General features: G+C 36.2%; 3 protein-coding genes across 5 annotated transcripts; 1 reads left to right on the top strand and 2 right to left on the bottom strand.

Annotated features, from left to right (window-relative positions):
* Nucleotides 1–382: 382 nt before the first annotated feature.
* On the bottom strand, nt 383–5,855 carry LOC143729643 (MARVEL domain-containing protein 3). Of its 2 annotated transcripts, XM_077220985.1 has the most exons (5): nt 5,792–5,855; nt 5,077–5,179; nt 4,237–4,357; nt 3,998–4,107; nt 383–1,602 (listed from the first exon to the last, which is right to left on the bottom strand). In XM_077220985.1, the coding sequence occupies exons 3-5, from the start codon at nt 4,353–4,355 to the stop codon at nt 947–949; spliced, it is 885 nt and encodes a 294-aa protein (XP_077077100.1). In that variant the 5' UTR covers nt 4,356–4,357; nt 5,077–5,179; nt 5,792–5,855; the 3' UTR covers nt 383–946. The 2 variants fall into 2 exon arrangements, with proteins under 2 accessions (XP_077077100.1, XP_077077099.1); XM_077220984.1 differs by lacking the exon at nt 5,792–5,855 and having other exon boundaries at nt 5,077–5,444.
* Nucleotides 5,193–18,210, top strand: mcm3l (MCM3 minichromosome maintenance deficient 3 (S. cerevisiae), like). 2 transcript variants are annotated; one of them, XM_077220971.1, is made up of 17 exons: nt 5,193–8,000; nt 8,091–8,203; nt 8,344–8,552; nt 10,511–10,641; nt 11,884–12,122; nt 12,195–12,303; nt 12,463–12,616; nt 13,915–14,046; nt 14,310–14,518; nt 14,608–14,782; nt 15,679–15,805; nt 15,906–16,056; nt 16,192–16,332; nt 16,411–16,502; nt 16,573–16,661; nt 17,408–17,483; nt 17,898–18,210. In XM_077220971.1, exons 1-17 carry the CDS (start codon nt 7,857–7,859, stop codon nt 18,094–18,096), a joined length of 2,490 nt encoding a protein of 829 aa, XP_077077086.1. In that variant the 5' UTR covers nt 5,193–7,856; the 3' UTR covers nt 18,097–18,210. The 2 variants fall into 2 exon arrangements, with proteins under 2 accessions (XP_077077086.1, XP_077077087.1); XM_077220972.1 differs by lacking the exons at nt 17,408–17,483; nt 17,898–18,210 and adding an exon at nt 17,314–17,400 and having other exon boundaries at nt 7,071–8,000.
* Nucleotides 18,211–18,361: 151 nt separating this feature from the next.
* Nucleotides 18,362–26,000, bottom strand: mep1ba (meprin A subunit beta a). The gene is made up of 14 exons (XM_077220973.1): nt 25,917–26,000; nt 25,624–25,642; nt 25,471–25,530; nt 25,344–25,387; nt 24,135–24,213; nt 23,860–23,977; nt 23,137–23,315; nt 22,810–23,028; nt 22,477–22,626; nt 21,025–21,240; nt 19,696–20,163; nt 18,872–19,057; nt 18,551–18,778; nt 18,362–18,452 (listed from the first exon to the last, which is right to left on the bottom strand). Coding segments are annotated over exons 1-14 (2,025 nt in total). The 5' UTR covers nt 25,974–26,000; the 3' UTR covers nt 18,362–18,450.
* Nucleotides 26,001–26,132: the final 132 nt, after the last annotated feature.

Here is a 26,132-nt window from a genome sequence, read left to right as displayed (position 1 = left end):
ATTCCTGCTGTATCTAGAGCTGTGAGATTATGCCGGTCAATCACAAACTGAAAACAGCTCTAAGAGTATGTCAGCTAAACAGTGGCAACACACATTTATTTGGAGGTTCATCCAGTTTTATCCAGAATTAAATAGTAGATATATTTATAAGGAATCTTCAAAATAATTTTTAATAACACTGTGAAAAACATTACATTTGTCGCAGTGGGGGGAAAAAAAGATTGCATCATGACTGCTAAAGTCATGTTCAGCTGTAATGCTATTTAAGGACATATATCTTTGTAAATGCGAGGTCAGTCTGGGGGGCCAGAATTGTATGTGTATCTGCTGCCCCCTATTGGACAATCAGCAATATATGATTAATATAGTTCACCCACAATCATTTATTTAGACACATCATTCTTTTTGAGTTTATTTTAAGTGTTTTTTTTTACCCTACATTGGAAGTCAATGGTAACCAAAACAAACCATTGCAGATTCTTCAAAATATCTTCTTTTGTGAGTTATACAGGTTTGTGAGTAAGTGTGAGTAAATGATGACAGGATTTTCCTTTTTTGGGTGAACTATCACCTTAAAATGTTTAGCATAATTCAATATTCAATGCCAAATTTGAAACTTAATATCAAAAAATGAAATAATTCTACTAATATCTAATAAAATTGAACTTTTTCATTAAAACAGTATATAGAAATTGTTATATTCACTTATTTTTACAACTTCTTTTTATTCATGAGGCTAAATGCCACAGATTCATTTTTTATTTTAAGCAGGATTTATTCAATATTAACTGAAATATTTGCTAAAACAAAACTAATTACACTAATAAAAATTCTAAAAACAGGTTTCTCACAGTCAAAAATTTTAGAAAGAAACAAGATATTAAACTCAGTTTACAGTATGTACATCCAGTTGGGAAGGTTTCAGTCCACATTTCTGCAGCACACCTCAGACATAGAGGTCAGAATTCAAAGTTATTTCTTGGACACCTCTGGTTTCTTCTCTTCGTTCGACTTTGTAACGGTCACGCTCCTTAAAGTAACTTCTGACATCCTGGATTGTTTTTCCCGTTAAAAAGGTGCCAACAGCATACAGAACTGCGGTTATGATTCCAAATAATGCGACGGATGCATCCCCCCCATTTACGCTACAGTTCATCCAGGTATATCCGTTACGAGCATACAGTCGTTCACGTTGAAGGCACATGTCGGTTGAGTTCACATAGATCACGAAATGCAGGTACAAACCAACAGCAACCACGTAAGCCACAGCACCAATGATCTGGAATGCAAACTGTCCAATCAGGATCTTCCGTGGAAGCCTGTGGGCGGGTTTGTTGCCGGACACAACGAACAGGAGTGAAAGAACACCAAATGTGAGGCTGAAGGCCACGCCTCCATAGACTAGAGGTGCTCTCATTTGTCCGAACTGCATGTCAAGTTCACGCACCTTCTGCAGCTCTGTCCCCTCAAAAGGAATCATGGCGTTGATAAAGCTTCCGCCGCCCATACCCATCGCAGACATTCCCATCTGTGACATGTGAGCAGCCACCACGCAGATGAGCACCAACGCATTGGTCAGGATGGAACATAACATCACAATACCTGAAACACACACAGAAACACATGCAACTACATAAGAATCTGCAATCTTGTTTAGAGCAGGAGTTTTCTAACTTTTTAATGCCTAAAACCTCCAAATATGATGATCATCTGGTTAGGGACCCTCTTCTCAAAATTAATTGCAGCTATATGTTTTCAAGTACACAGACATATTTACAAAAATTGTAAAAGCAGTATCATAAACATGTTTGCAAATTTAAATTATATTAATTTACGCTCTCCTGTAGGTCAAACAGAAGAGCATTATGCTAGCAACAACACCAAGGTCATGTGATCAATGCGAATGCATGAACTTAAAAACAATGAAATATTATACACTGCACTAAAGATATATATATATATATATATATATATATATATATATATATATATATATATATATATATATATATATATATATATATATATATATATATATATATATATATCACATTTGTCATATTAAGTTGTCATGGTATCTAGTTTTTTATCCAATATTAGAATATAAAAAAGAAACATTATTTAAATTAAAAAATATTATTCAAAAACAGAAAATCATTCCATACAATTATTAAGCAAGGTAAACTTGAATTTAATGGTGAAAAAAATACTATTTTTTTTTTATCCCTAAAAAATATTAAAAAACAGAAAATCATTCCATACAATTATTAAGCAAGGTAAACTTGAATTTAATGATGAAAAAAAATGCTATTTTTTTTATCCCTAAAAAATATTAAAAAACAGAAAATCATTCCATACAATTTTTAAGCAAGGTAAACTTGAATTTAATGATGAAAAAAAATGCTAAATCTTTTTTTTTATCCCTAAATAACTAGTTTTTTTTTGGAGAACATACATAGAATGAAACATGTTTAACATATTAATTTAATATATGAAAAGTTTAAAAAGCATCAAAAATAAGAGATGAATTACGGGGGCAATATGGGGGCCCTAGAATATTGAATTGGACAATAAGGGGCCTTTGAGTCAAAAAGGTTGATATCCCTGTTTAAAAGACAATCAATATATCTGCCAGTGCTCTTAAATTACACAATGTACTGTTATTGTGTACAACTGACCATGTTTGTATCATACACGTGTGGAAGAATGACAAAATGTGCATGCGTGTTTTTACAAGTATGCCAATAGAGTGCAACAGACAGGTTCTGGAATTAAAAACTCCATGGGGAAATTGAATGAATATTGATTGAATTTTGAATTATAACTTATAAACCTTTAAATGCAGCCCTGCTGTGAGCTACGAGAATGTTAATCCATGGTATTTGCTTTTACAATTACAATTATTTTATTAATTATTCTACAATTTTATAATTATTTAAAAAATAATAAGATGAAGTAATGTGAGACGTCAGCCCACATTACTTCAACTTATTATTTTTAAAATAATTGTTTAACAGTGAAAAACTACATTTCGAATGATGCTGTACAGAAAAAAACACCAATCAGAGATTTACTGTACAAAGTAAATATAAAATCATCATTTGTAAATGAGTAGTTTTAAATTTCTCCATAGTTTTTAATTGTATTATGCTGTTCGCAATGCTTGATGGGATTGTAGTTATTTCCCTCACTAAAGCCGTTAAGTACACAGTCTTGTAGCTTTTTCTTTTTGTCTGATTTTCAAAAACGTTTTTGCTTCAAATCAAGCAAAGTTTGTAGTGTTGTGATTCACCTTGTCGCAGATTGGCTTGGTTCGTGACTTATAACTCTTTAATGAAGATTTATTTAAATCTTATGGAAAAAATGTATGGAAAATATACTTCCCGAACAAGCGTTGCTGAAAAAGAGGGCCAGGTGCTGTTGCACTCTATAAAGGTCACCAGCTAACACAATATCAAGTGAACAACAAAAATATTTTTAATATTTAAAAAATATATAATTTAATTTTTGAAAAACAATATAACAAAAGAATATAACTTAATACAAGTTTATACTTATAATATTGACGATATAATTTTATAACAATGTGAGACAATGTTAGAGTTCATTTAAACAGTGATATGCATATGCTATACCTGGTGTATGCGTTTGTTTAAACAAGAGTGAGGAAAAAAATGTTACATATGCCTGCTCGATGGAAAACAGTAAAGGTCTGTAAATGAAAGATTAGTATCAACAAGCTTTAAAAAAAAAAAAAGCTAAACCGGTTAGACCAACTGAGATGAGGAAAGGAGTAAATGCATAGTGTCATGTCAAAAGGTGCGGCTTGAGCTAGAGTAAAACCAGACCTGTGTGAGATCAAGTTGTTTGAAAAAATCCTGATCCCAAACTTGACACCTAAATTCAGAGAATTACTTGAAACAGGTTTAGACTCTTTGACGCAGTTGAACATTTTTCTCCCATCCATCCATATTTCTGGCTGTCTGTGAATGCCTACCTCTCCTGGAACAGATGTGAGAGCACTTTGACTCCCGTTGTTGCTCTCGAGGAGCGCTCCTCACAGATCTCTGAGCATTTCTGGGGTAGAACGGGGGCTGGCTGGAAGACCTGGGTCAGATATAGCATATACATGATTTAAAACAATGGCTTGTAATGACATACAATATACAAAGCAAAAAATGTCCGGTGAATTTTTGTGTGTTGTTGTTTGTTTGAACAGTTAGTATGTCGTCTCACCTCTCACTGCCTGATCGCCGGTCACTAGGACTGTCCCGTCGGCTGCGGGGATCTCTGTCTCTATTATTATCAACATTTCTCTCTCTCTGTGCACGCTGGTTTCTGGACGGCTGGCTCATCGCTTCATGAGGGAAAGATGCTTTGGTGTGTTATGTGTTTATAGCAGAGGTTTTCAAATTTTACATAACCTGGGGACCCCGGCCAGACTTTGAGGGAATCGAGATATCCCAATATAAAAAGGGATATAATACTTTTCATTACACGCATGCATATTATTTATATATTTATTTAGTACAGGTCTATACGTTTTTATAGCCTATAAGTGAATGATTTATCTGCTACAGACTCACTGTAACATCCAGGGGTTCTTGGACTTTGGATTTATAGAGTAATATTAACAAAACAGCAAAAAAAAATTCAATAGACTGCATTTTAAAAATACAAGCCTGACAATCATATCATAGCCTAATCAAAACTGTCCCTCCTGAAAATTAACCTTGGTTTAACGACAAATAAAACCCAAACACTAACCATTGTTTAACCATGGGGTTTGTAGTAAAACTGTGGTTATACAAACAGTAATCAATCCACACAAAAAAAAACATGGTATACTTTTACTTTAATAAAAACATGGTTAATTTTCGTAAAGGGTTCTTTTAACACAGATGTTTCAGCTTTCTGTCTCAATTTAACGCAAAGCAACCTGAGTGTCAGTATCGGTAAGTTTCACCTGTCTTTTGTTTCGGTTCACATCAGCAAGAACAACATTAAAATTTCGTTTTTACTTAACAAATATGTACCAAACAATGTTTGTAAAAACACCGCACAAAGATAACTTACTTGCTTAAAAGGTGCCGATCACATTTGTTTTGGTTTTCCAAATCAACTCCACTTCCCACAGACACGAGACCGAAACCCGTCAGTGAAATCTCGCGATGATTACCTGTGACATGGGTGGGGTTGAGCAGGTGATACTGGGTGACAGACGCGGCTACTCTGGAACGAACTGTCAAAGCTCGTTATCTGTGTGGTCGATCATTCGATCCGTCCTAAACGATCCAATCCGTGATAACGGGAGCAAGGGTCACGGCAGACCGCCGTCTGAGATCATAAACTTGTGTCCGCAACAGAAGTGGCTCTCTTTGGATCTTATCCTACGCTAGTGAAGATGAATCCATGGGATTTGATTCATCCAATCGACTCAATTATTTTGAATCAGTTCACTAAAAAGATTCATTCACTGAGTTGATCAGTGTGAGGGTGCACACACTTGCAAGTTTCGAAACGGGCCACGGTTCCCATGAAAAATTGCTATATTTGCTCATGTGAAACCTGTCATGACTCATGATGACCCGGGTGCACACCGGGATAGACCGATCCCGAGACAAGACCACCTGGAGGAGGTGGTCTGAGTTCGGTTGCACTCGAACGGTGGCGCGATCTCAAGATCACGTCATTACACTATGTGAATGGCGATAAGGGAGTAATCATTGACACAAATTATTATTTAAAAAAAAAACATTTTTTTTTTAGAATGTCAATCGGAACGACATACCAACTCGTAGCCTACACACGGAAGAAACGTTCATCCAGCTGCTTCAAGAACTCTAACTGGAAAGTGGGCGTGTTAGTTCAACAGGTCCAAGCATTTGAATACTGAAGACAGACAGGGACGAACAGTCATACGCATCTGAGTCTTGGAGAAACGAGGAAAGACTTGATCATTTAAAAGATTCGTTCAAAACGCCGCATACATCGCAAGAAAAAAAAACGAAACATAGGCTGCGTCCGAAATTGCATGCTCTCTTGAATATATTGAATAAGTATAGCCTATTTCACTACCGCTAAAAAAGCATGTTCTAGGCCTATACCCAGATAGCACAAGATGTCTGCTAAAGATCTGTTAAACTGGAAATCATCTGCTGTGTAAAACACCTGATAAACATCTTAGAAAATCTGTTTTACATACATTCTTAAACATTTTAAAGACTTCTTCTAAATTGTTTATGTGACATCTAACTGAAATGTCCTACGTATTGCAGATGAGCAAACACTCTAAAATACATCTTGCAGACCTCAAATAGACCTCTGCGAGATTTAATTGTGCTATCTGGGTATGAATGAGTAGCCTATGTGTAGTTTGAATGTAATCTGGACGGACTACATCCGCCATGTTGTGACCCAGCGTCGGGTGTTTCTCAAATGGAAGGCTGCATCCTACGAGACTCCCTCTTAGTTCAGTCCTTCAGTCCAAGTAAGACTTGAAGGCTAGTCTCCTCAGCATTAAACGCTAAATTGACATGGTCTAGTCAGTGCGCATGGCTATGTCATAAATGTTTCCGCCGACTGCAGTCACGTCACGAAAATACTATTTAAACTTAATTTTGGAAAAATACTTTGTATTACACATCTTTATTAACTGGCTTTCTATTAATGCAATACAGTGAATGACATGCATCTGCGGTCTCCCAGTGGCTTACATTATTGATAATTTAGTGTTAAGTGAATAATTTACAGCAAAACAAAAGATAACATTGATACTTTCATGTCCAAAAACATACTTTTTTGTCTTGCATTTCTTAATGAACTCAGACGAGCTCAGTACAGACAAGCTTTCCGTCACTTTATTTTCGTAAATTTAAATGTGTGCAAAGGATTGTGGGTGATTTAAGGCCACGAAGGATACATCCGATGCATCATTCAAAACAGCCCGAAAGAAGGATGCGAAACGAAGACTGCATTCCAAGGATCCTTCAAATTGAGATGGCTTTCAGCGACGTTTGATGACGTGGCAACCGAGATATGCAGCCTTCCGTTTGAGAAACACCCAGTGTCGCTCCATAAATACTCACCCGTGGCCTCATGAGATAGAAAAGTATCCATTATATGCACACTTCATAATCTCGCCGGAAGTAGGTCATCCGGTTACTTTTTGCCTACTCTTTTATGAGTGCTGAATACAGACGTACTACTTTTGTCACATACTGTTTTTCACCTACTTGGGAAATAGCCTATGTGATTTTGAATGCAGCCATATACACCACTTGAAATGGGTTGTTGCCTAAGACACCTTCCTTCTGGAATGTCGTAATAAAATAACATTAGGTCATTTATATGCGCATTTTGCAACTATGTGTGTCAACGGTAAATATCTAGCAATACGAAATAAACTCAATGAATAAGTCATTGTCAGATTTATACACTGTAATGTCTTTATGGGTTCCTATTAAGAGTCCATGTAAATGACTCAGATGTGTGTTCACTGGCATTGTCAAATACAGTATAAAATAATCAATTAATTCTATGGGGGTTGTTACTGTGTGTGACTTGGTATTTCACAAGGACCACATTCATCTGCTCTGCCATTGTTTTGGTTCAAGCAAGCGGTGCACTTTAAAGAGATGAATGTCTTACATTTATTGTGCTCAGTGTCCAGTGACTTGGATCTTTAAAAAGAAGACACTTTTATCAAATTCAGCTTTATGTTCAACAGATAGGTCTCTGTAGTTGTATAATTGATAATCAGAGGATCTGGATAGGTTAATGCGCCTAATTAACATAATTGATTAGCAGGCCTGTGGTTCCACCTGGTTTCCAAGACAGACATTTGATTGTGTTTTATGTTTGTGTGTTTGGTTTTTTATGTTGAATTCCTTTTTTGTAATGTATATGCTTCCACGGGTGTAGTAGAAATGGAATCTGGGCTTGAGGACCTTGAGCTGAGAGAGTCACAGAGGGAGTATCTGGACTTTTTGGATGATGATGTGAAGTATTTTGTTCTGTGTCTTTCTGTTTTTTTACCTGACGTGGGTCTTTTGATTTGTGCAAACACTAAATAATTTTGTCATTTACAGCAAGACCAGGGTATTTATCATGAGAAAGTCAGGAGTATGGTGTCTGAGGGCCAGTGTCGCCTTATTGTTAACATTAATGACCTGCGACGAAAAAGTGAAAAAAGAGCTAAAGAGTGAGCATTATTTTAAAAATGAATAAAACATATATGTTCTCGTTTTATTTTAAAAATATTCTCATATCATGAAGAACTTTGACCATGAATTGATCCCTGAATCTTCTGACACTATTCTGATTAATGTCTCTTCTCAATAGATTACTGAAGAATGCTTTTGCTGAGCTGGTGGCGTTCCAGAAAGCCCTAAAGGACCTTGTGGCTTCAATAGACGCCACTTACGCCAAGCAGTTTGAAGAGTTCCACGTTGGCTTTGAGGGCAGCTTTGGGAACAAACATGTGTCTCCACGTACTCTAAGTGCACGCTTTCTGGGAAATCTTGTGTGTGTGGAAGGAATCGTGACCAAGTGTGAGTAGGATTTACCTCATTTTACAAATTATTGTTAAATTTAACTATTCTTTTCAAATAGTTAAAATGACAATTTTGTTCTGAATTTTAGACTCTGATTTTTAGATCGTGTTTAGGTCAGAGCCATGGATTAGATCTTATAGATCTATGTGATGTGGATGTTCATTTCAACTCATCGTCATTATGCATTATATTAAGTTGTGCACAAGGGTACGGTCTCAGAGACATGGTTAAGATTAACCCAGGATTAGGCCCTGGTTCAATTAGGACATTTAAGTGGCTTTTATAAAGGTGCCTTAAAAAAAAAAAAAAAAAACATTACTGGTGTGCATCTTGAAGACAAAACAATGGCATTGACATATTTTGAGATTATATTAGTGCAAGTTGCTTTCTGTTAAAACCGCTGAAACATGCATTTCATTCTGGGACTACACTCTTAAGAAAAATGGTTCTAAACAGTACCAAATTAGGGTTCTTCGGTTTGTAACAATAGCAGAATCCTTGTTGCTGCTAAACCGAATCCTTTTTATAAGGTTCCATAAAGAACCATGCTTTGAAAGTGCTATATAGGACCTTAATGGTCTTATAAATAACCTTTTCAATTATATGTATTTTCATTAATATTAGTATTGTCATATTATTAATATTACCATTATTTATTAATATTTTTTTTTTTTAGCCCTCTATCTGCCGGGTCTTATATCTTGTTGCCTCTAATTTGGTTTCACATGTTGTGAGGTTTTTAAACCGCATGTTGTCATTTAGGTACTTTTATTTGTTTTTATTGACATGGCAGATTGTAGAAAAAATGACAGTGCTCTAACAACAGAGGTACATTGAATACATTAATAAATATCAATTGATACTGAACCCTATATTTATGTAATGAAGACCAAGTTCCAGTGAAATATCTTCACAATCCCCTATGATGTCTATGTCCTTCATTATGTATTCTGAGCATTTTCTCTCTGCAGATGATGAGGTTATGATGCGTGACCGCATCTGAAATGCACAATTGAGTTTAGAGTCACATTGTGTCTCTTCCATTTGATTATGTAAAAAAAAATTGTTCATGAAGGCCAAAATTAGCAAAAATTGACAGAATGAGCCCTTTATCATGTTAAAAGGAAGAAGTTATATAAAGTCATGGTATAGGTTTAAATGGTTTTTTTTGTGACTGTATTTTTAGGCATGAAGTCATAATTAAAAAATATGGAAATGGATCATAAATTCCATATCTCTGTTACTTACTTTGTGGAGAAGAGAAGATGAGTATCCTTAAAGCAACAATATGTAAGATTTTTGTAATATAATATCCAAAAATCACTTGCATAGTATGATATATTTCCTGTAGTTGTGTACTTACAATATCCCAAAAGTTCCCAAAGATTTTTAATTTCAGAAAAATTCCTATTTTAAATAATGTCTTGTCCCTGTTCACTTGTCGCCTGTCAATGACGTAATATCCGCGTTATCCCTGGTTTCCACTCGTACAGCCATAGTAACCATGGCGACAGACGTGGACAACTGTTACGTCTAGCGGCACGCTCACACTGTTGTTGTTTCATTACTGCTTACTGCTAGTCTCATACAGCCAACAAACTAACACATAGAATAACATTATAACTTTCAACACACTCAAATGCAGTTTAGTGTGATAGTGTAGACCAAGTGAAACAGCGCTGCTGCGTTACCTCACGAGTTTCATTCGTCTAATAAACTGACCTGTTTGAGTAGTAATTCTGCACCTGCGGGTCGTTCGGTTGAAAAGGTGGGCATAAAGAACCCTAATCTCTTTCACAAAGAACCATTTTCAGCATATAAAGGGTTCTTCAGGACGATACAGTACTAAATAGAACTGTTACTACGTGTAAAGAACCTTGAGTGTAGGCTTAAGACTTGCCTGTGAAACTGGGTGAAGTTGTCTTTTCTAATTTGTATTTTCATGTGATCTGTAGGTTCCTTGGTCAGGCCCAAGATAATGCGTAGTGTCCATTATTGTCCAGCCACCAAGAAAACCCTGGAACGAAAATACACTGATCTTACATCATTGGATGCTTTTCCTTCCAGTGCCATCTATCCAACCAAAGTAAGTTATATTTGTTTATTTATTAGTTTTAAACTATTTAACTATTCATTTTTAACCATTAAATGTAACCATTTAACAAAATAAAAGTTAAATATATTTATTTATAATTATATTTATTTATTAAAAGTTAGACATCAACCTTCTTAGTATTCCTCAGATCATTATAAACAATATAACAAGATTTTTCTAAAATGGCTGTTTTTCCATAGAATTTTGTTTTTTTTGTAAAAATTGTATAGGGTTGCCAACAACGCAAGGTGTGTAACAGTGTAAGAATATTTTTCTGCATAAAAATAATTTAATCTTTGATTACTAAATAAGCACAATTCACCTTTATTCCACAAGGCGGTAATGTCTGATACACAATGACGAATTGACGTTTCACTCATAGTCACCGCTGGCAGAAAACAAAAGAATAGGAAGTTTCATCAGCAAAACTTGAAATGACTCAGTGATTTACTGCAAAGCAATTACTGAACGCAATAATATATTAGTGTCACTTGATGGTGGATCTGGTGAAGAAGCTGTCAGTAATCAAAATATGGATTTTTAAGACGTTGAAAATAGTTTTAAGAATATGTTTGAGATTGCAAATATGAGCCAGATGCTGAATGTAAATGAGCTATGAGGACAGTGATGATGGTATAAAAAAATCCAATCTCCAAAAAGTAACAAAATATGCTTTATTTTATTCTTCTGTAATTGTTACTCTAATATCAGGAGTTTTTTTATATTATTATCACGACAGGTATATATCCATTAGATAAAGACCCGAATATGTAATAATGATTGGTGAAACATTCATGCATTTAAGGGTTAAATATATTTATTTATAATAGTGTAATAAATAAATAAAATTTATTCCACCATGTAATATTTAACAAATGAATACATTTATTTATTAAGCTATTCAACTATTTAAATAAATATTAATAAATTAATATAGTTAAACAAATTAATATAGATCAAATTAAAAATACAGATTTATTTATTAAGCTATTTATTTCATTTAACAATTTTAACTAATTACATAAATGATATAATTAATAAACATTTGAATAAATGTTGAAAGTTGTTGCTGGATCAATGTCTTTAGTTGCTCCTGTAACCCATTCTTATCATTGAAACATGGATGTTTATCCAGGAGCTAGTTGACCAAATTACAGTAAATTATCATGCCATGATAACCACTGATTTAGTGTTATGATGACGCAAGAATCAAAATATATCTTGCATTTGTAGGATGAAGAAAACAATCCTCTGGAGACGGAGTTTGGGCTGTGCTGCTATAAGGACCACCAGACGCTGACCATTCAGGAGATGCCTGAGAAAGCCCCTGCAGGACAGCTGCCACGCTCTGTCGACATCATCGCCAATGATGACCTCGTTGACCGGGTGAAACCAGGTGACCGTGTGCATATTATAGGGGTCTACCGTTGCTTGCCTGCGAAACAGGGTGGCTTCACCTCTGGGACCTTCAGGTGTGTGTACATTTAAACTTATGATCGGGTTGGAAGGTCATGTCCTCAGATGAACCTCTTGATTCTTTGCAGAACAATCATGTTGGCTAACAATGTTAAGCTTATGAGTAAAGAGATTGTGCCGACGTTCTCTGGAGATGATGTTGCCAAGATCAAGAAGTTTTGCAAAGCTCATTCTAAAGTAAGAGAGATGCATATGTGATTTTAAACTTAGCTGCAATTCTCAAATTAGAGTACTAATGGTTCCTACAAAGTGTTTAGGCTTGCCATGTTTTTGTGAAATGCAGCCCTGGTCAGTTTCAGCTTTGCTGTGCGAGGTAAGATTATTGTTGCGTTTCAGGATGTCTTTGAGCAACTGAGTCATTCTTTGGCTCCCAGTATCCATGGCCATGAGTACATTAAGAAGGCTATTCTGTGTCTGCTGTTGGGAGGCAATGAGACCAACCTGGAAAATGGGACGCGCATCAGAGGAGACATTAATATTCTGCTCATAGGTTTGTGATGTTTATGATTATGGTTTTCTGAAAACGTATAACAGAAAAAAAATTGAGAAAAAATAAGTAAATCCCAAAAAAGTTATATAGGTTTATGTTTATGAAAATTATTTATGGACATTATTTTATATAAAATATATATTTTATGAAACAAGTTGAACTCTAAAACGGCGAGAAAATCAAAGCCATAAATCTAAATAAGTTGTTCCAAATTTGAGGTTGAAATCTCAAAAAATGAGCTTTCGGTAAGATTTTGTTTGGGCGCAGTAACAGATTTTCCCCATTGGGTGCAGCAAAACTCCACTGGTACACACAGTAATTGGATTTGTTATTTGCAGTTGAGTTTTTCTCTCTCAATATTACAAACACACACACACACGTCTGGTTCCCTATCTTTGTGGGGACTCTCCATAGGCATAATGGTTTTTATACTGTACTAACTGTATATTCTATCCCCTTACACCAATCCTACCCCTAAACCTACCCATCACAGAAAACTTTATGCATTTTTACATTTTCAAAATTCAAAGTTTAGTAGATTTATTAAACCATTTCCCTCATGGGGACTGCTGGCTGGTCCACACAATGTAGGTGATCTCAGGTTTACCATCCTTGTGGGGACATTTGGTCCCCGTCCCCGAATGTAATATAAACACGGACACACTTTTTTTTATTACACACATACAAACCACACTCAGACATCCATACCAACACACCCACACAATTGTCGTTGCACAATTTATCTAATTGGCTCTATAATATGCCGAAGCAGAAAACAGGAATAAAGCAAGTATTTGCTTTATCGGCCAAACCTGGAAAAATGGCACCATCTGGTAAAAAATAGTAAAAATTTAAATTTTGAAGCGTTGCCAACAGAATGAAAGCCTCTTAACAAAGATTGCATCATGTTATAGTTAAATGGCCTTGGGATTAAAAATTGCAGCTTTAATGGGTTTCAATGGGGCCATTTTTGTCCAAAAGGTGCTGAGAGGGAAGTCTTTTTGTACCTAGTGCAAAACAGATTTTTTTTTAAAGGAAATGGCGGTGAAATGGTAACATTCCAATAAAAATACACACCTGTGCCAAATGTTATGCAGTTAGCATTAACACAGGCAAAGTGATAAAAAAAAACTGAAAAAGCCAAAAATGTCCATAGGATGCACAAGGGTTAAATAGATTAAACTTTTTTTTATTATTTTTTTTTTATTGCTTCTATAACTTCTATTATTATTTTTTTAATGTGTTTCTAAGTAATTTCTGGCTCCATATTGCAGTGTTTTTCATTTGACTGTTTTCAGGTGATCCTTCAGTAGCGAAGTCTCAGTTGCTGCGCTATGTTTTGTTCACGGCACCAAGGGCGATTCCCACCACTGGACGAGGCTCATCTGGGGTGGGTCTGACAGCAGCGGTCACAACTGATCAAGAGACAGGTAACGATTTTATCATTTGTTGACAAGTACACATATGTTCACCCAAAAAAGCGGACACTTCTAGACAAAAGTCTAAGACAAATCATTTCACTCATTGTGTATAGTGGAAATGCCCTTGAAGTCATTTTTCTCTTCCTGCAAGTATTCAACTTTTTCAAGATTTAATTGTCAAAATCATGAATTAAAATCTGACAACAATGGCATCTTAAAATTGGCATGATGAAGCTAAAAACTTTAAAGTGCGTATTATCTGGCTAATCCAGGTGAGCGTCGTTTGGAGGCCGGAGCGATGGTTCTTGCTGACAGAGGTGTGGTGTGCATTGATGAATTTGATAAGATGTCTGACATGGACCGAACAGCCATCCATGAGGTGATGGAGCAGGGTAGGGTCACCATTTCCAAAGCTGGGATTCAGGCCAGGCTGAATGCTCGCTGCAGTGTGTTAGCTGCTGCTAACCCAGTGTATGGAAGGGTACATGACTATTGGCTTGATTGGTTAAAATATATAGAGGTTGTTGGTTTGCTTTATTTTCTAATAATCTTCCTGTATTCTTCACCCAGTATGACCAGTATAAAACCCCAATGGAGAACATTGGGCTCCAGGATTCCTTGCTTTCCCGATTTGATCTGCTCTTCATTGTTCTGGATCAGATGGATCCAGATAGCGATCGGGAGATCTCGGAGCATGTGCTGCGGATGCATAGGTACAGAACGCCCGGAGAGCCGGAGGGAACAGGTGAGACTCACGGGCGCAGCTTGAGGGGGGGCAGACTCGCCTGGGGGAAATTAATAGAAATGACCATTCTTTAAGAAATATAAAATAAACATTGGGTAATGCATAAATGTTTCTCCAAATGTCACAAATAAACAGCAAGAGGCAAGACTGAATATTTATGCGTCGTTATTTGATTCGAAATAAAAAGAAACCTGTTTAATTCAATGTTATGGTTTTAACGAAAACTGAAACTAATTAAAGCATTTCAAATATGCTAAAATAGAATAACATCGCCTATGAATGTTAGATTAAAAAAAACTAGAATGAAAACTAGAATTCTTGCCTTTAAAACAAACTGAAATAAAAATGCACCTATAAACATGTTTACACTTCTACCACCAATGTTATCTGGTGTCAGAACGAACACCCATGTATGTATGTATGTGTGTGTATGTATATATATATATATATATATATATTAACTTAAAATATCTATTTAAATATTTTTAAATAGATATTTTAAGTGCTATATTTTCATATCATGTGTGTTTGCACACATGTGTTTGCATATATGAGCGAGAGAAACGTTTTGTTTTATTTTACATCATATGTACTTGTATAGAGAGAATATATAAAAATGATGTAAAACAACATTTCATTGCACATACTGTGTACGTGCGTCTAATGAGAGCAATATATTATGTAAAATAATTGTATATACACGTGTATAGACAGTAAAATATTTGATTTTCATTTACATAATAATTATCTCTCTATACACACACACATTGTAATTACATTTATTGTAACCTGTGCATCACTTGGAATGTCTCATGGACCACAGTTTGAGATCTACACTCTTCAGTTTTCAGCTTTAGTCAGCTGTTGCTCTCATTCTGTCATGTCTATACCAACAGCAATGCCACTGGGAAGTACAGTAGATATATTCGCCACGGAAGACCCAAACCTCACAGAAGCAGCTGAGCAGCAGCTACAGATCTATGAGAAAAAAGACAACGTCCTGCATGGCCACAGGAAGAAAAAGTACTTATTTCTTCATATGTTTCCTTAGAAAGTTGTGTAACAATGTCAGTCTATCATAATCTATTGGGTTTTTGTGGTGCTCGTCATAATAATTTGAAAGGGAGAAGATTGTTACCATGGAGTTCATCAGGAAGTACATCCATGTTGCTAAGCTGGTGAAGCCGGTCCTCACACAGGAGGCGTCGGACTACATAGCAGAGGAGTATTCCAGACTCCGGAGCCATGACCAAGTCAACAGTGACTCCGCCAGGGTCTGTAGAGCACCACTGCATCACATCATACAACAAAGTTTTGTACATAAATGAATGCGTTTATATTATGCATCATACTACTTTTACTCTGGAATTGCTTGGTTCGGTATAGACCGACTGTGTGCATTCCCACAGACGATGCCCGTGACTGCTCGAGCTTTGGAGACCATGATTCGATTGTCTACAGCCCACGCCAAGGCCCGCATGAGTAAAACCATCGATCTGGGAGATGCAGAAGCTGCACTTGAACTCATGCAGTTTGCGTATTTCAAAAAGGTATGTAACTGTTCACATCTAGAACTGATAGCAGTTCGTTGTCATTTGCGTTTAATGTAATTTGGTATGACTTTGTAGATTCTGGAGAAGGTTAAGAAGAGGAAGGTACCCGAGGACTCGGAGATGGACATCTCTCAGAGCCAAGAGACAGAGAGTCAAAGAAACCTCAGGTGTGTGAATGGGAGGTTGACGTTACAGTAAAGTGTTTGAGTTGCAGGTGTGAGCTGACTCTCTCCACAGGAAGCGTTCTCGCATCTCTAAAGATGATGATGTGGAAATGACTCAAGGAGAAGACTCTGACCCTTATGATTTCACCGAAGAGGAAAACAGTAAGTCAACTGATTCAGTTTGACTTTCTCAGTTAGCTTAGCTTGAAACCAATGCAGGTTCTTGTTCAGTTGTTGTACTAAATGTCAAGGCTATTCAACCCAGTTAATATTTTTTTCTCTACACTGAATTTTAACCCTATAAAGCCTACTGTATCATATCTGTTTCGTAAAATTATACGACTTTTAAGCTTTCAACATTATCAAAACGTTGCTGAAAAAAAACTGTTCTACATGCCTTTCGTCTGATTCATAGAATTATACTAAAAGGCCTTTTACTTACATAAAAGTAGAAACTATTTCACTCCCTTCATGTTGTGGTATAGACAGTCTTTTTGAGCTGCAAAACTAAACGTAAAGAATAACTTATTTTGCCAGCAATATTTTTAGATGAACATTTGCTGGACTAAAGCAACTTGGATTTACTTGATTATCCATTTTATAATTTTTTTAGAAAAATTTCATTGAATGTATATTTGTAGATCTCTCAAAGGTCATTGTATTGAATTGCATTATGTTTGTCCTAAACAATAAAAACTACAGATCTTTAATCATATAACTAAGCATTTAGATATCATCTAAGACATTATCAGGATATATAGAGTGATACATTTATGATTTATCTTACTTTTTCTGACTTTGTCAGGCTTTACAGCGTTAATATTTTGAATATATTCTGTGGTATTATAAATTTGAAACTGGCCCAAATGTGGTGATGTTGTTGATGATGATGATGTTAATGACGACAGCCCAGCCGAGTCAGAAGAGCAAGCCAGGGTCTCAGAGGAGCAGTCAGAGGAAGAAGGTTGACATCAGTCAGGACAGGTACAACAGAGTCTTCATTTTCAGATGTCACATTCTGGGCTTTGGCAATATGATTTTTTTTATTGTTCCCACATTATTCTTCCACTAATAGAGTTAGCACTACATTGATACAATTATTCCATCAGACTACACTTGGATTCTCTCCCCCAAATCCACTGTGGAAAACTGTCAAAATGATAGTTTATATTGGTGTTCCTACAAATCTGTTTTTTAAATAAAGTATGAAAAATATTGTATGCTCCTTGACAATGATCTCTGTCCAATAATGACGTTAATAATATATTAGAATTGGGTTGGTTCTTCTCCTTTTGCTTTTATTTTTTTTGCTTTGTTCACTTCAACAGGCTAACTGGACATTAGATATGGAGACTGATTTTTGACAGACTTTCATGTGACCTTTCGCAACATTTTTAGATTGAAAGTCTTCAAGGCGGCTCTACTGAAGACCTTTAAGCTGACCCGGACTCAGTCTGTCGCAGTGCCTGATCTCCTGACTCACATTAACAAAGACCAGGATGAGGACTTTGACCAGAACGAGATTAACCTTCTGCTGGAGCGCATGCAAGATGACAACCAGGTCATGCTCTCAGAGAATGTGGTGTTTCTCATCTAAAGGATTTCCTATAGACCGCTGCAGCTCTTGCAAATTCAGAAATGTAGATAACATTGCCAATATGTATATGCCAGCACTTTGTAACAAATGACTAATAAATTGTGTGAGCATTAATGGTTGTGATTTTTTTTATTTTTTTTTATTGTGCATTTATTTTATTATTTTCATTTATTCTTTGATTTCTTTTTTTATTTTAGGTTTTTGAGTTCTATACATTTTAAAAGCAAGCTATGAATCCATAGATCCAGCTCAGTAGTGAAGGGCAGATTCCAGAAAATATTTTTCCTCCATTGAGGCTTCATGATGTCATTAGGGCCTGCCTTTTAGTCCACTGTCCACTGTGGACATTTGGGGTTCTGTAAGAGAAAATTCAGTAGAATAGGAGTTAATGCATTTAATAGTTCAGTTATCAGGTGTGGAATGACAGAACTGAATTGGGTAAATGGATGCTCACAACCATCTGTCCTCTCTGGCTCAATCTCTCTTTCCATCTGTCCTCTTCTCCTTTGCACGTAGAACAGCACACTTGCAACAAGACCAAGGAACATGGCAGCACCCACAAAGATGCTTACTGCCACTGTTGTTGTAGAGCTTCCATTGGAGTCCTCAACCTGTAATCGCTGATCTCTGAATTCCGGTCTCCAAAACTCTCTCGACTGAGGTTCCAAAAGTCCAGTCACATCTATTGACGAAGTTACACATTCAAACTTAAGTCAACTTCTGTCATGTTTCATAGGAATTTCACAGGAATGGAATAAAAAAGCTGCTCACAAACCTTCAAGGGAGAGGAGGAAGATGACATCATCTCCTTTAATGAAGCTCCGACTCTTCAGGCGATCAAGTGTGATGTAATTGCTCGTACCATAACCGGGTCCCCGGTAGAATGAACTGCCATCTGTGTCAGTGACACGACTGCCTACTTTTCGTGGGTCATCCCAATAATACTCCACATTACCCATGGCTGCGCAAAAGAGAGAAGACAATATCTATAAAACTTTTCTTGTCATTTATCTCTCTAAGGCTACGTCTATATTGATCCAGATAGATTTGAAAATGCATGTTTTTCTTCACGTTTTGTCTTGTGAAAACTGAGCTTTTTGAAGACATTTTCCTAAGTGGATATATCAGAAAATGTTTCTGCTTTTTAGAGTGGACTGCCAACTATTACGGATCTTTTGTCATGTGATGCATATTGTACCCACAGTCATAGTAGATATATGGTTATACCAGTGTTGTGCCGAATTCCTCCCCCCCCCCCAAATATTGATAGGTTTAGGATTAGTTGTGGGGGAGGGGTTAGATTAGGCAATCATGTAGTGACCATATTTGGACATTGGCTGTTTCACTTTCTACAATTTCTACTAGAGAGTAAAGGTTTGTTGTCCATCTTTTTTTTACAGTCTATGTGAGAAACTCATGGAAAATGTTTGAAAACACTGGTGTGGACGGAGAGTATTTGGAAATGAATATGCAGTTTACAAACATATCTGAAGGAATGTAGCCTAAATCTGGAATCACGTATCTGTTGAAGCATTTATTGCTCATAAAAATGCCTAATATCTTGTGCTTTCAGCCTCCCTAACTCTGTTTATATCTTACAGTCAGTGGAGGTCTTGGTTGGATCAGTAGTGATCATCTTCATGTTGTTCATGCGGTGTTGGATGTCTGGATTCTGGTCCATTAGCTCCATGGATGCTTGTCGCCATGGACATGGCCATTGGAGATTGTCATCATAAGGTCCAGAGGTCAAGTGGAGGTAGATTGCCATTTTATCAGGGCTATTCGTCAAGCCATTAATGTATAAACCAATCTGAAATGAGTAACCATCTGAAGTTAGGAAGCGGGGGCTGTAGGTTTTGGCGCCGGCATTAGTTGTAGCAAGAAGAGTGGTAAAATCTCGAATACGCCAAGTGAACTGAGGACACTGGGTCTCTGAGAGGTTGATGTCATCCAGAGAAAGACCACCCTTTGATGCATCTCTTCCTTTAACTCCTTCAAACACCATTCTGAATTTATCAGAGACATCTAGCGTCACATGGTATAGTTCCCAGGAGTCTTTAAGTCCACCTAAATAGCACATGTACAGTATACATTACCAATAGCATAACAATTTATCCTTAAGGTGTGGTCACAAAATTTTGCAGAAGTCACTTTCAAATCAAGCAGCTTTCTGTTGGTCAGTGCGTCGAATCCATGTAACCAACTTGGACACGAGCGATACATTTGTGGGGAACTTTTTCGCCCCCACACAAAACTCACAAACTTGTGGCTCCCTATTGGAACAACTAGATACTGTTTCGCCGCAACAGTAAATGTGAGCGGCATGGTCACTTTAGTCAAATTTAAAAATGTCTCAATGGTGAGGGACGTGCTAAAGCGCAGAACGTGATTTCACCAAGTACAACAGGTTCCTGGATCTTTGTTGATCCTGGAACAACATTCCTGTTCGAAAATATATTCCCACAAGTTATCCCTAAAATCAGAGGGAAATGATAGGGGGATAACACTGATTGAGAGGAGCCTAACCCTGGTATTAACCCTAAACTTGACATAAACTGTAAATTTGTCCTTTAAATCTGATTAGTTGATTGGAATGTTGTTCCAGGATCAACGAAGACGTTGATCCTGGAACATGTTGTTCTTGGTCAAATCTGGTTCTACTATAAAGAAGTTCACACAGCAGTCACTTTCAAATCAAGCAGCTTTCTGTTGGTCAAGACGTTGAATTTACATGGCCAACTTGAACACAAGTGAAATCTGCCTGCATGGGGAACATTTTTGCCCTCACACGAAATTCCCAATCAAGCAGATTCTTATTGGAACGACTGGATTTTGTCTGCCAATTTTCGCTGAGCAACGGTACATGTGACCTCACCTTTTACAGTAAATAATTCTTGATTTGGGGTTTTAAATCATTGGATTTATTACCACTGATCTTCTTAATGAGTCTCAGGTCTCCTTTGGGATTTTCAGCGGTGTATTCGCGCACCCAGATGTTTAGCTGGTCATCGGCGCCCCCACTGCTGTAATGATAGAACTGCAGGCATTGGGAGCGTCTTTTGGGATAAAAGAGGCGACTTTCCAGGTAAGCCTTGTTTCCTTGGGTACCTGTGGCTGTGCTGAAATGCATGAAGAACCCAACCCCTGTAAAAGTATACATTTTATCAGATAATAAGCTACTAAGCCAGTCTTGTCGCTTTCTCACACCTCTTTGAACCTTATAATGGGCATGTCATATAGCAACCCTTGACAAGAAGAGTCTAGAGAAGGTCAAAGAATGAGATTTTCTTATTGTGTCGGTAAAATGTTTATCATGAAGACCAAAGTGCCACCACAATAATATCATAAAAGAGTAATCAATGCAGGATTATGGACTTTGAATTATACAAATGTTTTCCACATGATACCGTCCCATTTAAGAGAATCTTTGGCCTAACTAGGTATAGGCCTATGATAAGACTGTTTTTGTCACGCATCGTTAATCAGATAGTTAACATTACTTTGTGTTAAATAAGCTTGAAAAAAGATGCAAATAAGTCAAATGAAATTTTTTTTCTTTTTAAGTAAATTTGGCGAAAATATTTGCTATGTGAGTGTTATTCACGTGAAACCCCAGCTAACAATTTTTTTTTTTTTTGGTAACATTCCCATTAAGTAATGAAAATGTTTTTTCTGAATCTTCCTTGAACATTCAAAATGTCCAGTTTTTAAATGTTTTAAAACATTTTTTTTTTTACATTTTTGAACAAAAATGTGAACATTTAAGGGAACATTCCATTTTATAATTTTGCAAACATTATGGGAAACGTAACTTTTGAATGCTCTGTGAAACAGGTAGTAACATTTAAACGTTTTGAGAACAATAAGGATGAGTTATCTTTGAACGAACATTCTATTAACGTTACTGGAAGAACAATATGAGAAAAGACAATTATGCCCATATTTATAAAATTTATAAAACAATAGGCTATACTGGATGACTTACTACTTCCGATGAAGTGCGCATGTGATGAACACTTTACTATCCCACAAAGCAACATGAGAGGATTTATGAATAGCAGTGAAGCGTCGTAACTGATCGCCAAGTAAGTTTCAACTAGAAACTTAGAAAACTAGTTCCGAATGGACATTATGCAATTTTGGACGCAGCTAATTACAACCAATCAGAAAATATTAATAATAATAATTTGAGGTTATGTTATGGGGATTTTGGACCAATGAGATTTCACAATGGGTGGGGCTGCACGATAGCTCTGTTAGCATCTGTTAGCTCTCTTATGAAGTTGCGTCACCAACAGTCATGTGGTTAAAAAAAAGGACATTTTCAATGCAAAACATTGTCGGGTTGAATCCTGCTTTTGTGTTTAGGGGTGTTCATACCTTGACATTGACCCAGAGTGGTGTAGTCCGTCTTTGGACCGCTCTCTACTGTTTGTACACGAGCCCACTTGGCATTTCCATCTCCCTGGATCATACCACAGATGTTTGGTTCCTCAAAGTGGCAAGAGTCCAGAAAAGTTGAGGTTGTAGCTGGAATAATTTTGAAAGATATTTTAGAAGGAGATGAGTGAGAGAAGCCAAGTATTAGTTGAGCAAGTAGTCTTTATCTTACCAGTTAGACTAATTTAATTATATCTATAAAAAAATAATGGAGGATTATTTAAGCAGTCAAGGTCCCACAGAAAGTGTTATAAACTGTAATCATAAACTTACTACAATTGTATAGCCTGTTCAGCTTGAGCAGGTCACTGTCACTGAACTCCATGCGTTGGCCAATCACATCCAAGAATTCTGGTATCTTGGTAACGATGGTTGGCTCTTGGCCTTTGCTGAAGGACGTCTTACTGTAGTGCATGACCGAAGCATAATCATAGGGCACACCGAGAGAGCTTGACACCGTTTCATCATATAAATTGAAGTTGTGCTCTTTACCTAAGTGATGATTTAACAAGAAAACAGCTGCATGTAATAATAGGATATATAAAGTAAAGAGTTGTTATTCGATGGCATGAAAAATGTTAATGAATTCAGTTATTATACCTTCTTGAATCTGGTCCCTCACTATGGTGACGTAGTCGTCTCTGTCAGTTCTGGATTGCTCGTGCCACAAACCCAACGCATGCAGAAACTCATGCTCCACTGTTCCTAAACGGTCACAGTTTGCACCAATTGACAACTCCTGTTTCCCCATCTGTCGATTTCCCACCTTCGAGTAACATCTGGAACAGAGAAAAATCCAGAATTTCACGTTTTTGCAAAAATAAACACCCCATCGGATTCAGTCAGTGCAAGGGGGAAAGAAAAAGTCCCTCGTACTGTTGCAGCTTGCACATGCCTGAAAAGTTTAAAAATGCTTTTACTGGCATAAAATGTTAGTAACACATTATTTCGAAGGTCGACTTTAGACATTTTACTATGTAGGCCTGCTTTGCAACTACGTCAACTAACTCTCTTTAATATGGAAGTACATGTCAACTACCCGTCATATTAGTAGACTGTTTGCTTAATATCTGCTAACACTTTTTGTTGCAAAGTTACTTAGTAGAATGTCTAAAGTGGACCATCAAAATAAAGTGTTACCAAATATTATTTAATACTTTTAAATTGTTACATTTTTAATTACTTAAATCAAAAAAATGTATATGTTTAAAAAGGGTAGGACTTTTTCTGTTTTTGTATTGAAAAAATGTGAGCACAATATGTTTCATCCATATGAATGTGGATAGACTTGATTATTGAGTTTAATGTTTGAAGTTTCCTCACCCGCTGCCTTTAAACACAAAAATGTAGTTTGGCTCTCCACCCCAGGGTTTGAAGTCAATACAGGTCTTGAGTCTGTATTGCTCAAATGCTTTCAGTATCACGCCTTTGGCATTGATCTCTGTTGAAATTACATACGAACAAGTGAAAGAGCATGTAAAAGAGAGAAAGACAGTGGGTGAAAGATTTTAAAAGATTAAGGTAGAATGAGTATGTCAGATAAAGATCAAAGCAATAATTCATCTGAACTGAGTCAATTATTTTATAGATTCATCTACCAAGGCTATTGTCTAGGAAGTACGGCACAGTGGTAGGCCAGCGATACTGTTCACCCAGAATAGTGTTTCTGCTTTCTCCCTGTTAAACACAAACCAAACATGGATTTAGCTTCATTCAGCTTCAACACATCCCTGTTATTTAATTTGCAAGTTACCTTTTATTTTATTTTATTTTATTTTTTGCTTGAAAAATAATGGAAACTTTATTTAAACATGTCCAGATTTTATTTACAAACAACAGCAAAAAAAAAAAAAAACCCCAGCTCAAATAACATTGAGTTTGACAGGTTTAAGCATTTTCTGAAGGTTAAGCATCTCCTAAAATTATATATATATATATATATATATATATATATATATATATATATATATAGTAATTTTGACGTTTGTCATGTTTATTGCTGGACAATTTAAAAGCAATATTTTTTCAGATGTCCAAGATTTAAGTTACAAACCTCATAGAAAACAGCTCGTATAATATTTAGTATGACATTTTCTGAATGTTATTGTTACAAGTGAGGCTCCCGCACGGCCTCCTTCGCAACACCAGAGGGAGCCATCACCCGAATATTGACTTTCTCATCCGGAATTATTGGGACAGATTGCACTCTCACCTGCATTTCACCGCACACACACTTCTTGGGCAGATCACTTCACAACCGCGCACATTTTGCGAAGTCTTGATTTTCCCCGGTGATATTTTCTGAGCATTTATTCATTGTGTAGCCTATTGTTATACCCGTGTTTGATTTGATTTGGACGACTCCTCGTATTTGATTCTTGCCGCCTGCCTTGACCCTTGCCTGCTTTTTGGACTCTGTATGTTTGTTTCCTGCCCGAACTACTGTTTGTTTCTGTTTACGCATGTCATTGTAGAATGTACCTTTATAACTCTGTTTTTTTAATAAAACTGCAGATGGATCCTCATCCTGTAGACCCGTCATTACACATAGGCTAAACATCTCCTAAAAGTTTTTTTTTAATTTAAAAAAACTTTTGAAGTTTGTTAATCTTGGTTTATTACACAAACTGTTTTTATACGTCCTATTTTTTTAGTTACAGACCTCATTATAAATGAATAGTTAAAAAAATATCTTTAAAAGTAAAAACATCCTGAGGTTTGTTAAATATTTTCTAAAAGGTTAATTATTTCCTAAAATATAATGTTAATGGAAAGTACCATGAGAACCTGATTTATAAAACACTGACCTTCTCTATCAGAATGTCTCCTTCCACCAGGTGAAGTCCTGCCTCTGTTGAACAACACAGCAGTTACTGCAAATGTATAATCAAAATAATGTTATGATTTAAGACGCATATTAATGTTTCCACAAACCTTCATTTATTTCAAATATATCCTGGTCTTTTCCATTATCTACATCAATCTCTGTTTTGCCTATAAAAGAAAAGTCAAAATCCAGAGCATATAGAATATAAAATCATTTAAAATCAAATGTTATTTTGAAAGAATGTGACTGTAATGACTCACCTGACAGTGAAGATGTTGGCTTTGAAAGAAAACATTTGAGGAAAGTGTCAAAGGTGCACATTTACATCAACAAATAATTACAGTGCAAACCTTATATTCTATGAAATAACCAATTCATCATAAAACTCATTCAGCCCTGAACACGATCAATACATTTTAGTACAACTATATGTGCTCTAACTATAGCTGTGCTCTAAAATAATTTCCTTTTGTTTAACATGTATTATATGATCAAAAAATGTTGGTTCTTTATGACATACCCCGACACTGAAAGTACTGATTTCTGGACTCACCAAACCCAGGACCGCGGTACATAAGAGTAGAATGAGAAATGTATGGAGAGATGCCATGAGATCGGTTTAATCCTGAGTTCTTCTGTTCAAAATATCAGTGTATATGTCTATGTACCAATTTCTAAAGAGCTTAGTCTGCAATGATTTACAGCCTGCAGCTGATAGGATAAGATTTATTACACTGATGGTCACCATGATATTATTACATGATAAAAG

The sequence above is a fragment of the Siphateles boraxobius genome, unplaced genomic scaffold (assembly GCF_051911475.1).
Source record: "Siphateles boraxobius isolate OS27281-9 unplaced genomic scaffold, OSU_SipBor_1 8, whole genome shotgun sequence".
Classification (NCBI taxonomy): Eukaryota; Metazoa; Chordata; class Actinopteri; order Cypriniformes; family Leuciscidae; genus Siphateles; species Siphateles boraxobius.
Note: the sequence above shows the minus strand (reverse complement) of the source record. Positions and strands in the feature narration are given on the sequence as shown.

What these genes read in the sequence shown, in the direction of transcription:
- LOC143729643 (XM_077220985.1), bottom strand. Translation starts at nt 4,355, where the DNA reads ATGAGCCAGCCGTCCAGAAACCAGCGTGCACAGAGAGAGAGAAATGTT. An exon ending in CGGCGATCAGGCAGTGAGAG is followed by an intron (nt 4,108 to 4,236) that starts GTGAGACGACAT and finishes TATCTGACCCAG; the next exon opens with GTCTTCCAGCCAGCCCCCGT. An exon ending in TCACATCTGTTCCAGGAGAG is followed by an intron (nt 1,603 to 3,997) that starts GTAGGCATTCAC and finishes TGTGTGTTTCAG; the next exon opens with GTATTGTGATGTTATGTTCC.
- mep1ba (XM_077220973.1), bottom strand. Translation starts at nt 25,973, where the DNA reads ATGGCATCTCTCCATACATTTCTCATTCTACTCTTATGTACCGCGGTC. An exon ending in AACCAAGACCTCCACTGACT is followed by an intron (nt 19,058 to 19,695) that starts GTAAGATATAAA and finishes TCTTTTGCGCAG; the next exon opens with CCATGGGTAATGTGGAGTAT. An exon ending in CTTCCTCCTCTCCCTTGAAG is followed by an intron (nt 18,779 to 18,871) that starts GTTTGTGAGCAG and finishes CTTCGTCAATAG; the next exon opens with ATGTGACTGGACTTTTGGAA.
- mcm3l (XM_077220971.1), top strand. Translation starts at nt 7,857, where the DNA reads ATGTTTGTGTGTTTGGTTTTTTATGTTGAATTCCTTTTTTGTAATGTA. An exon ending in TGGACTTTTTGGATGATGAT is followed by an intron (nt 8,001 to 8,090) that starts GTGAAGTATTTT and finishes TGTCATTTACAG; the next exon opens with CAAGACCAGGGTATTTATCA. An exon ending in TTTCACCGAAGAGGAAAACA is followed by an intron (nt 16,662 to 17,407) that starts GTAAGTCAACTG and finishes TAATGACGACAG; the next exon opens with CCCAGCCGAGTCAGAAGAGC.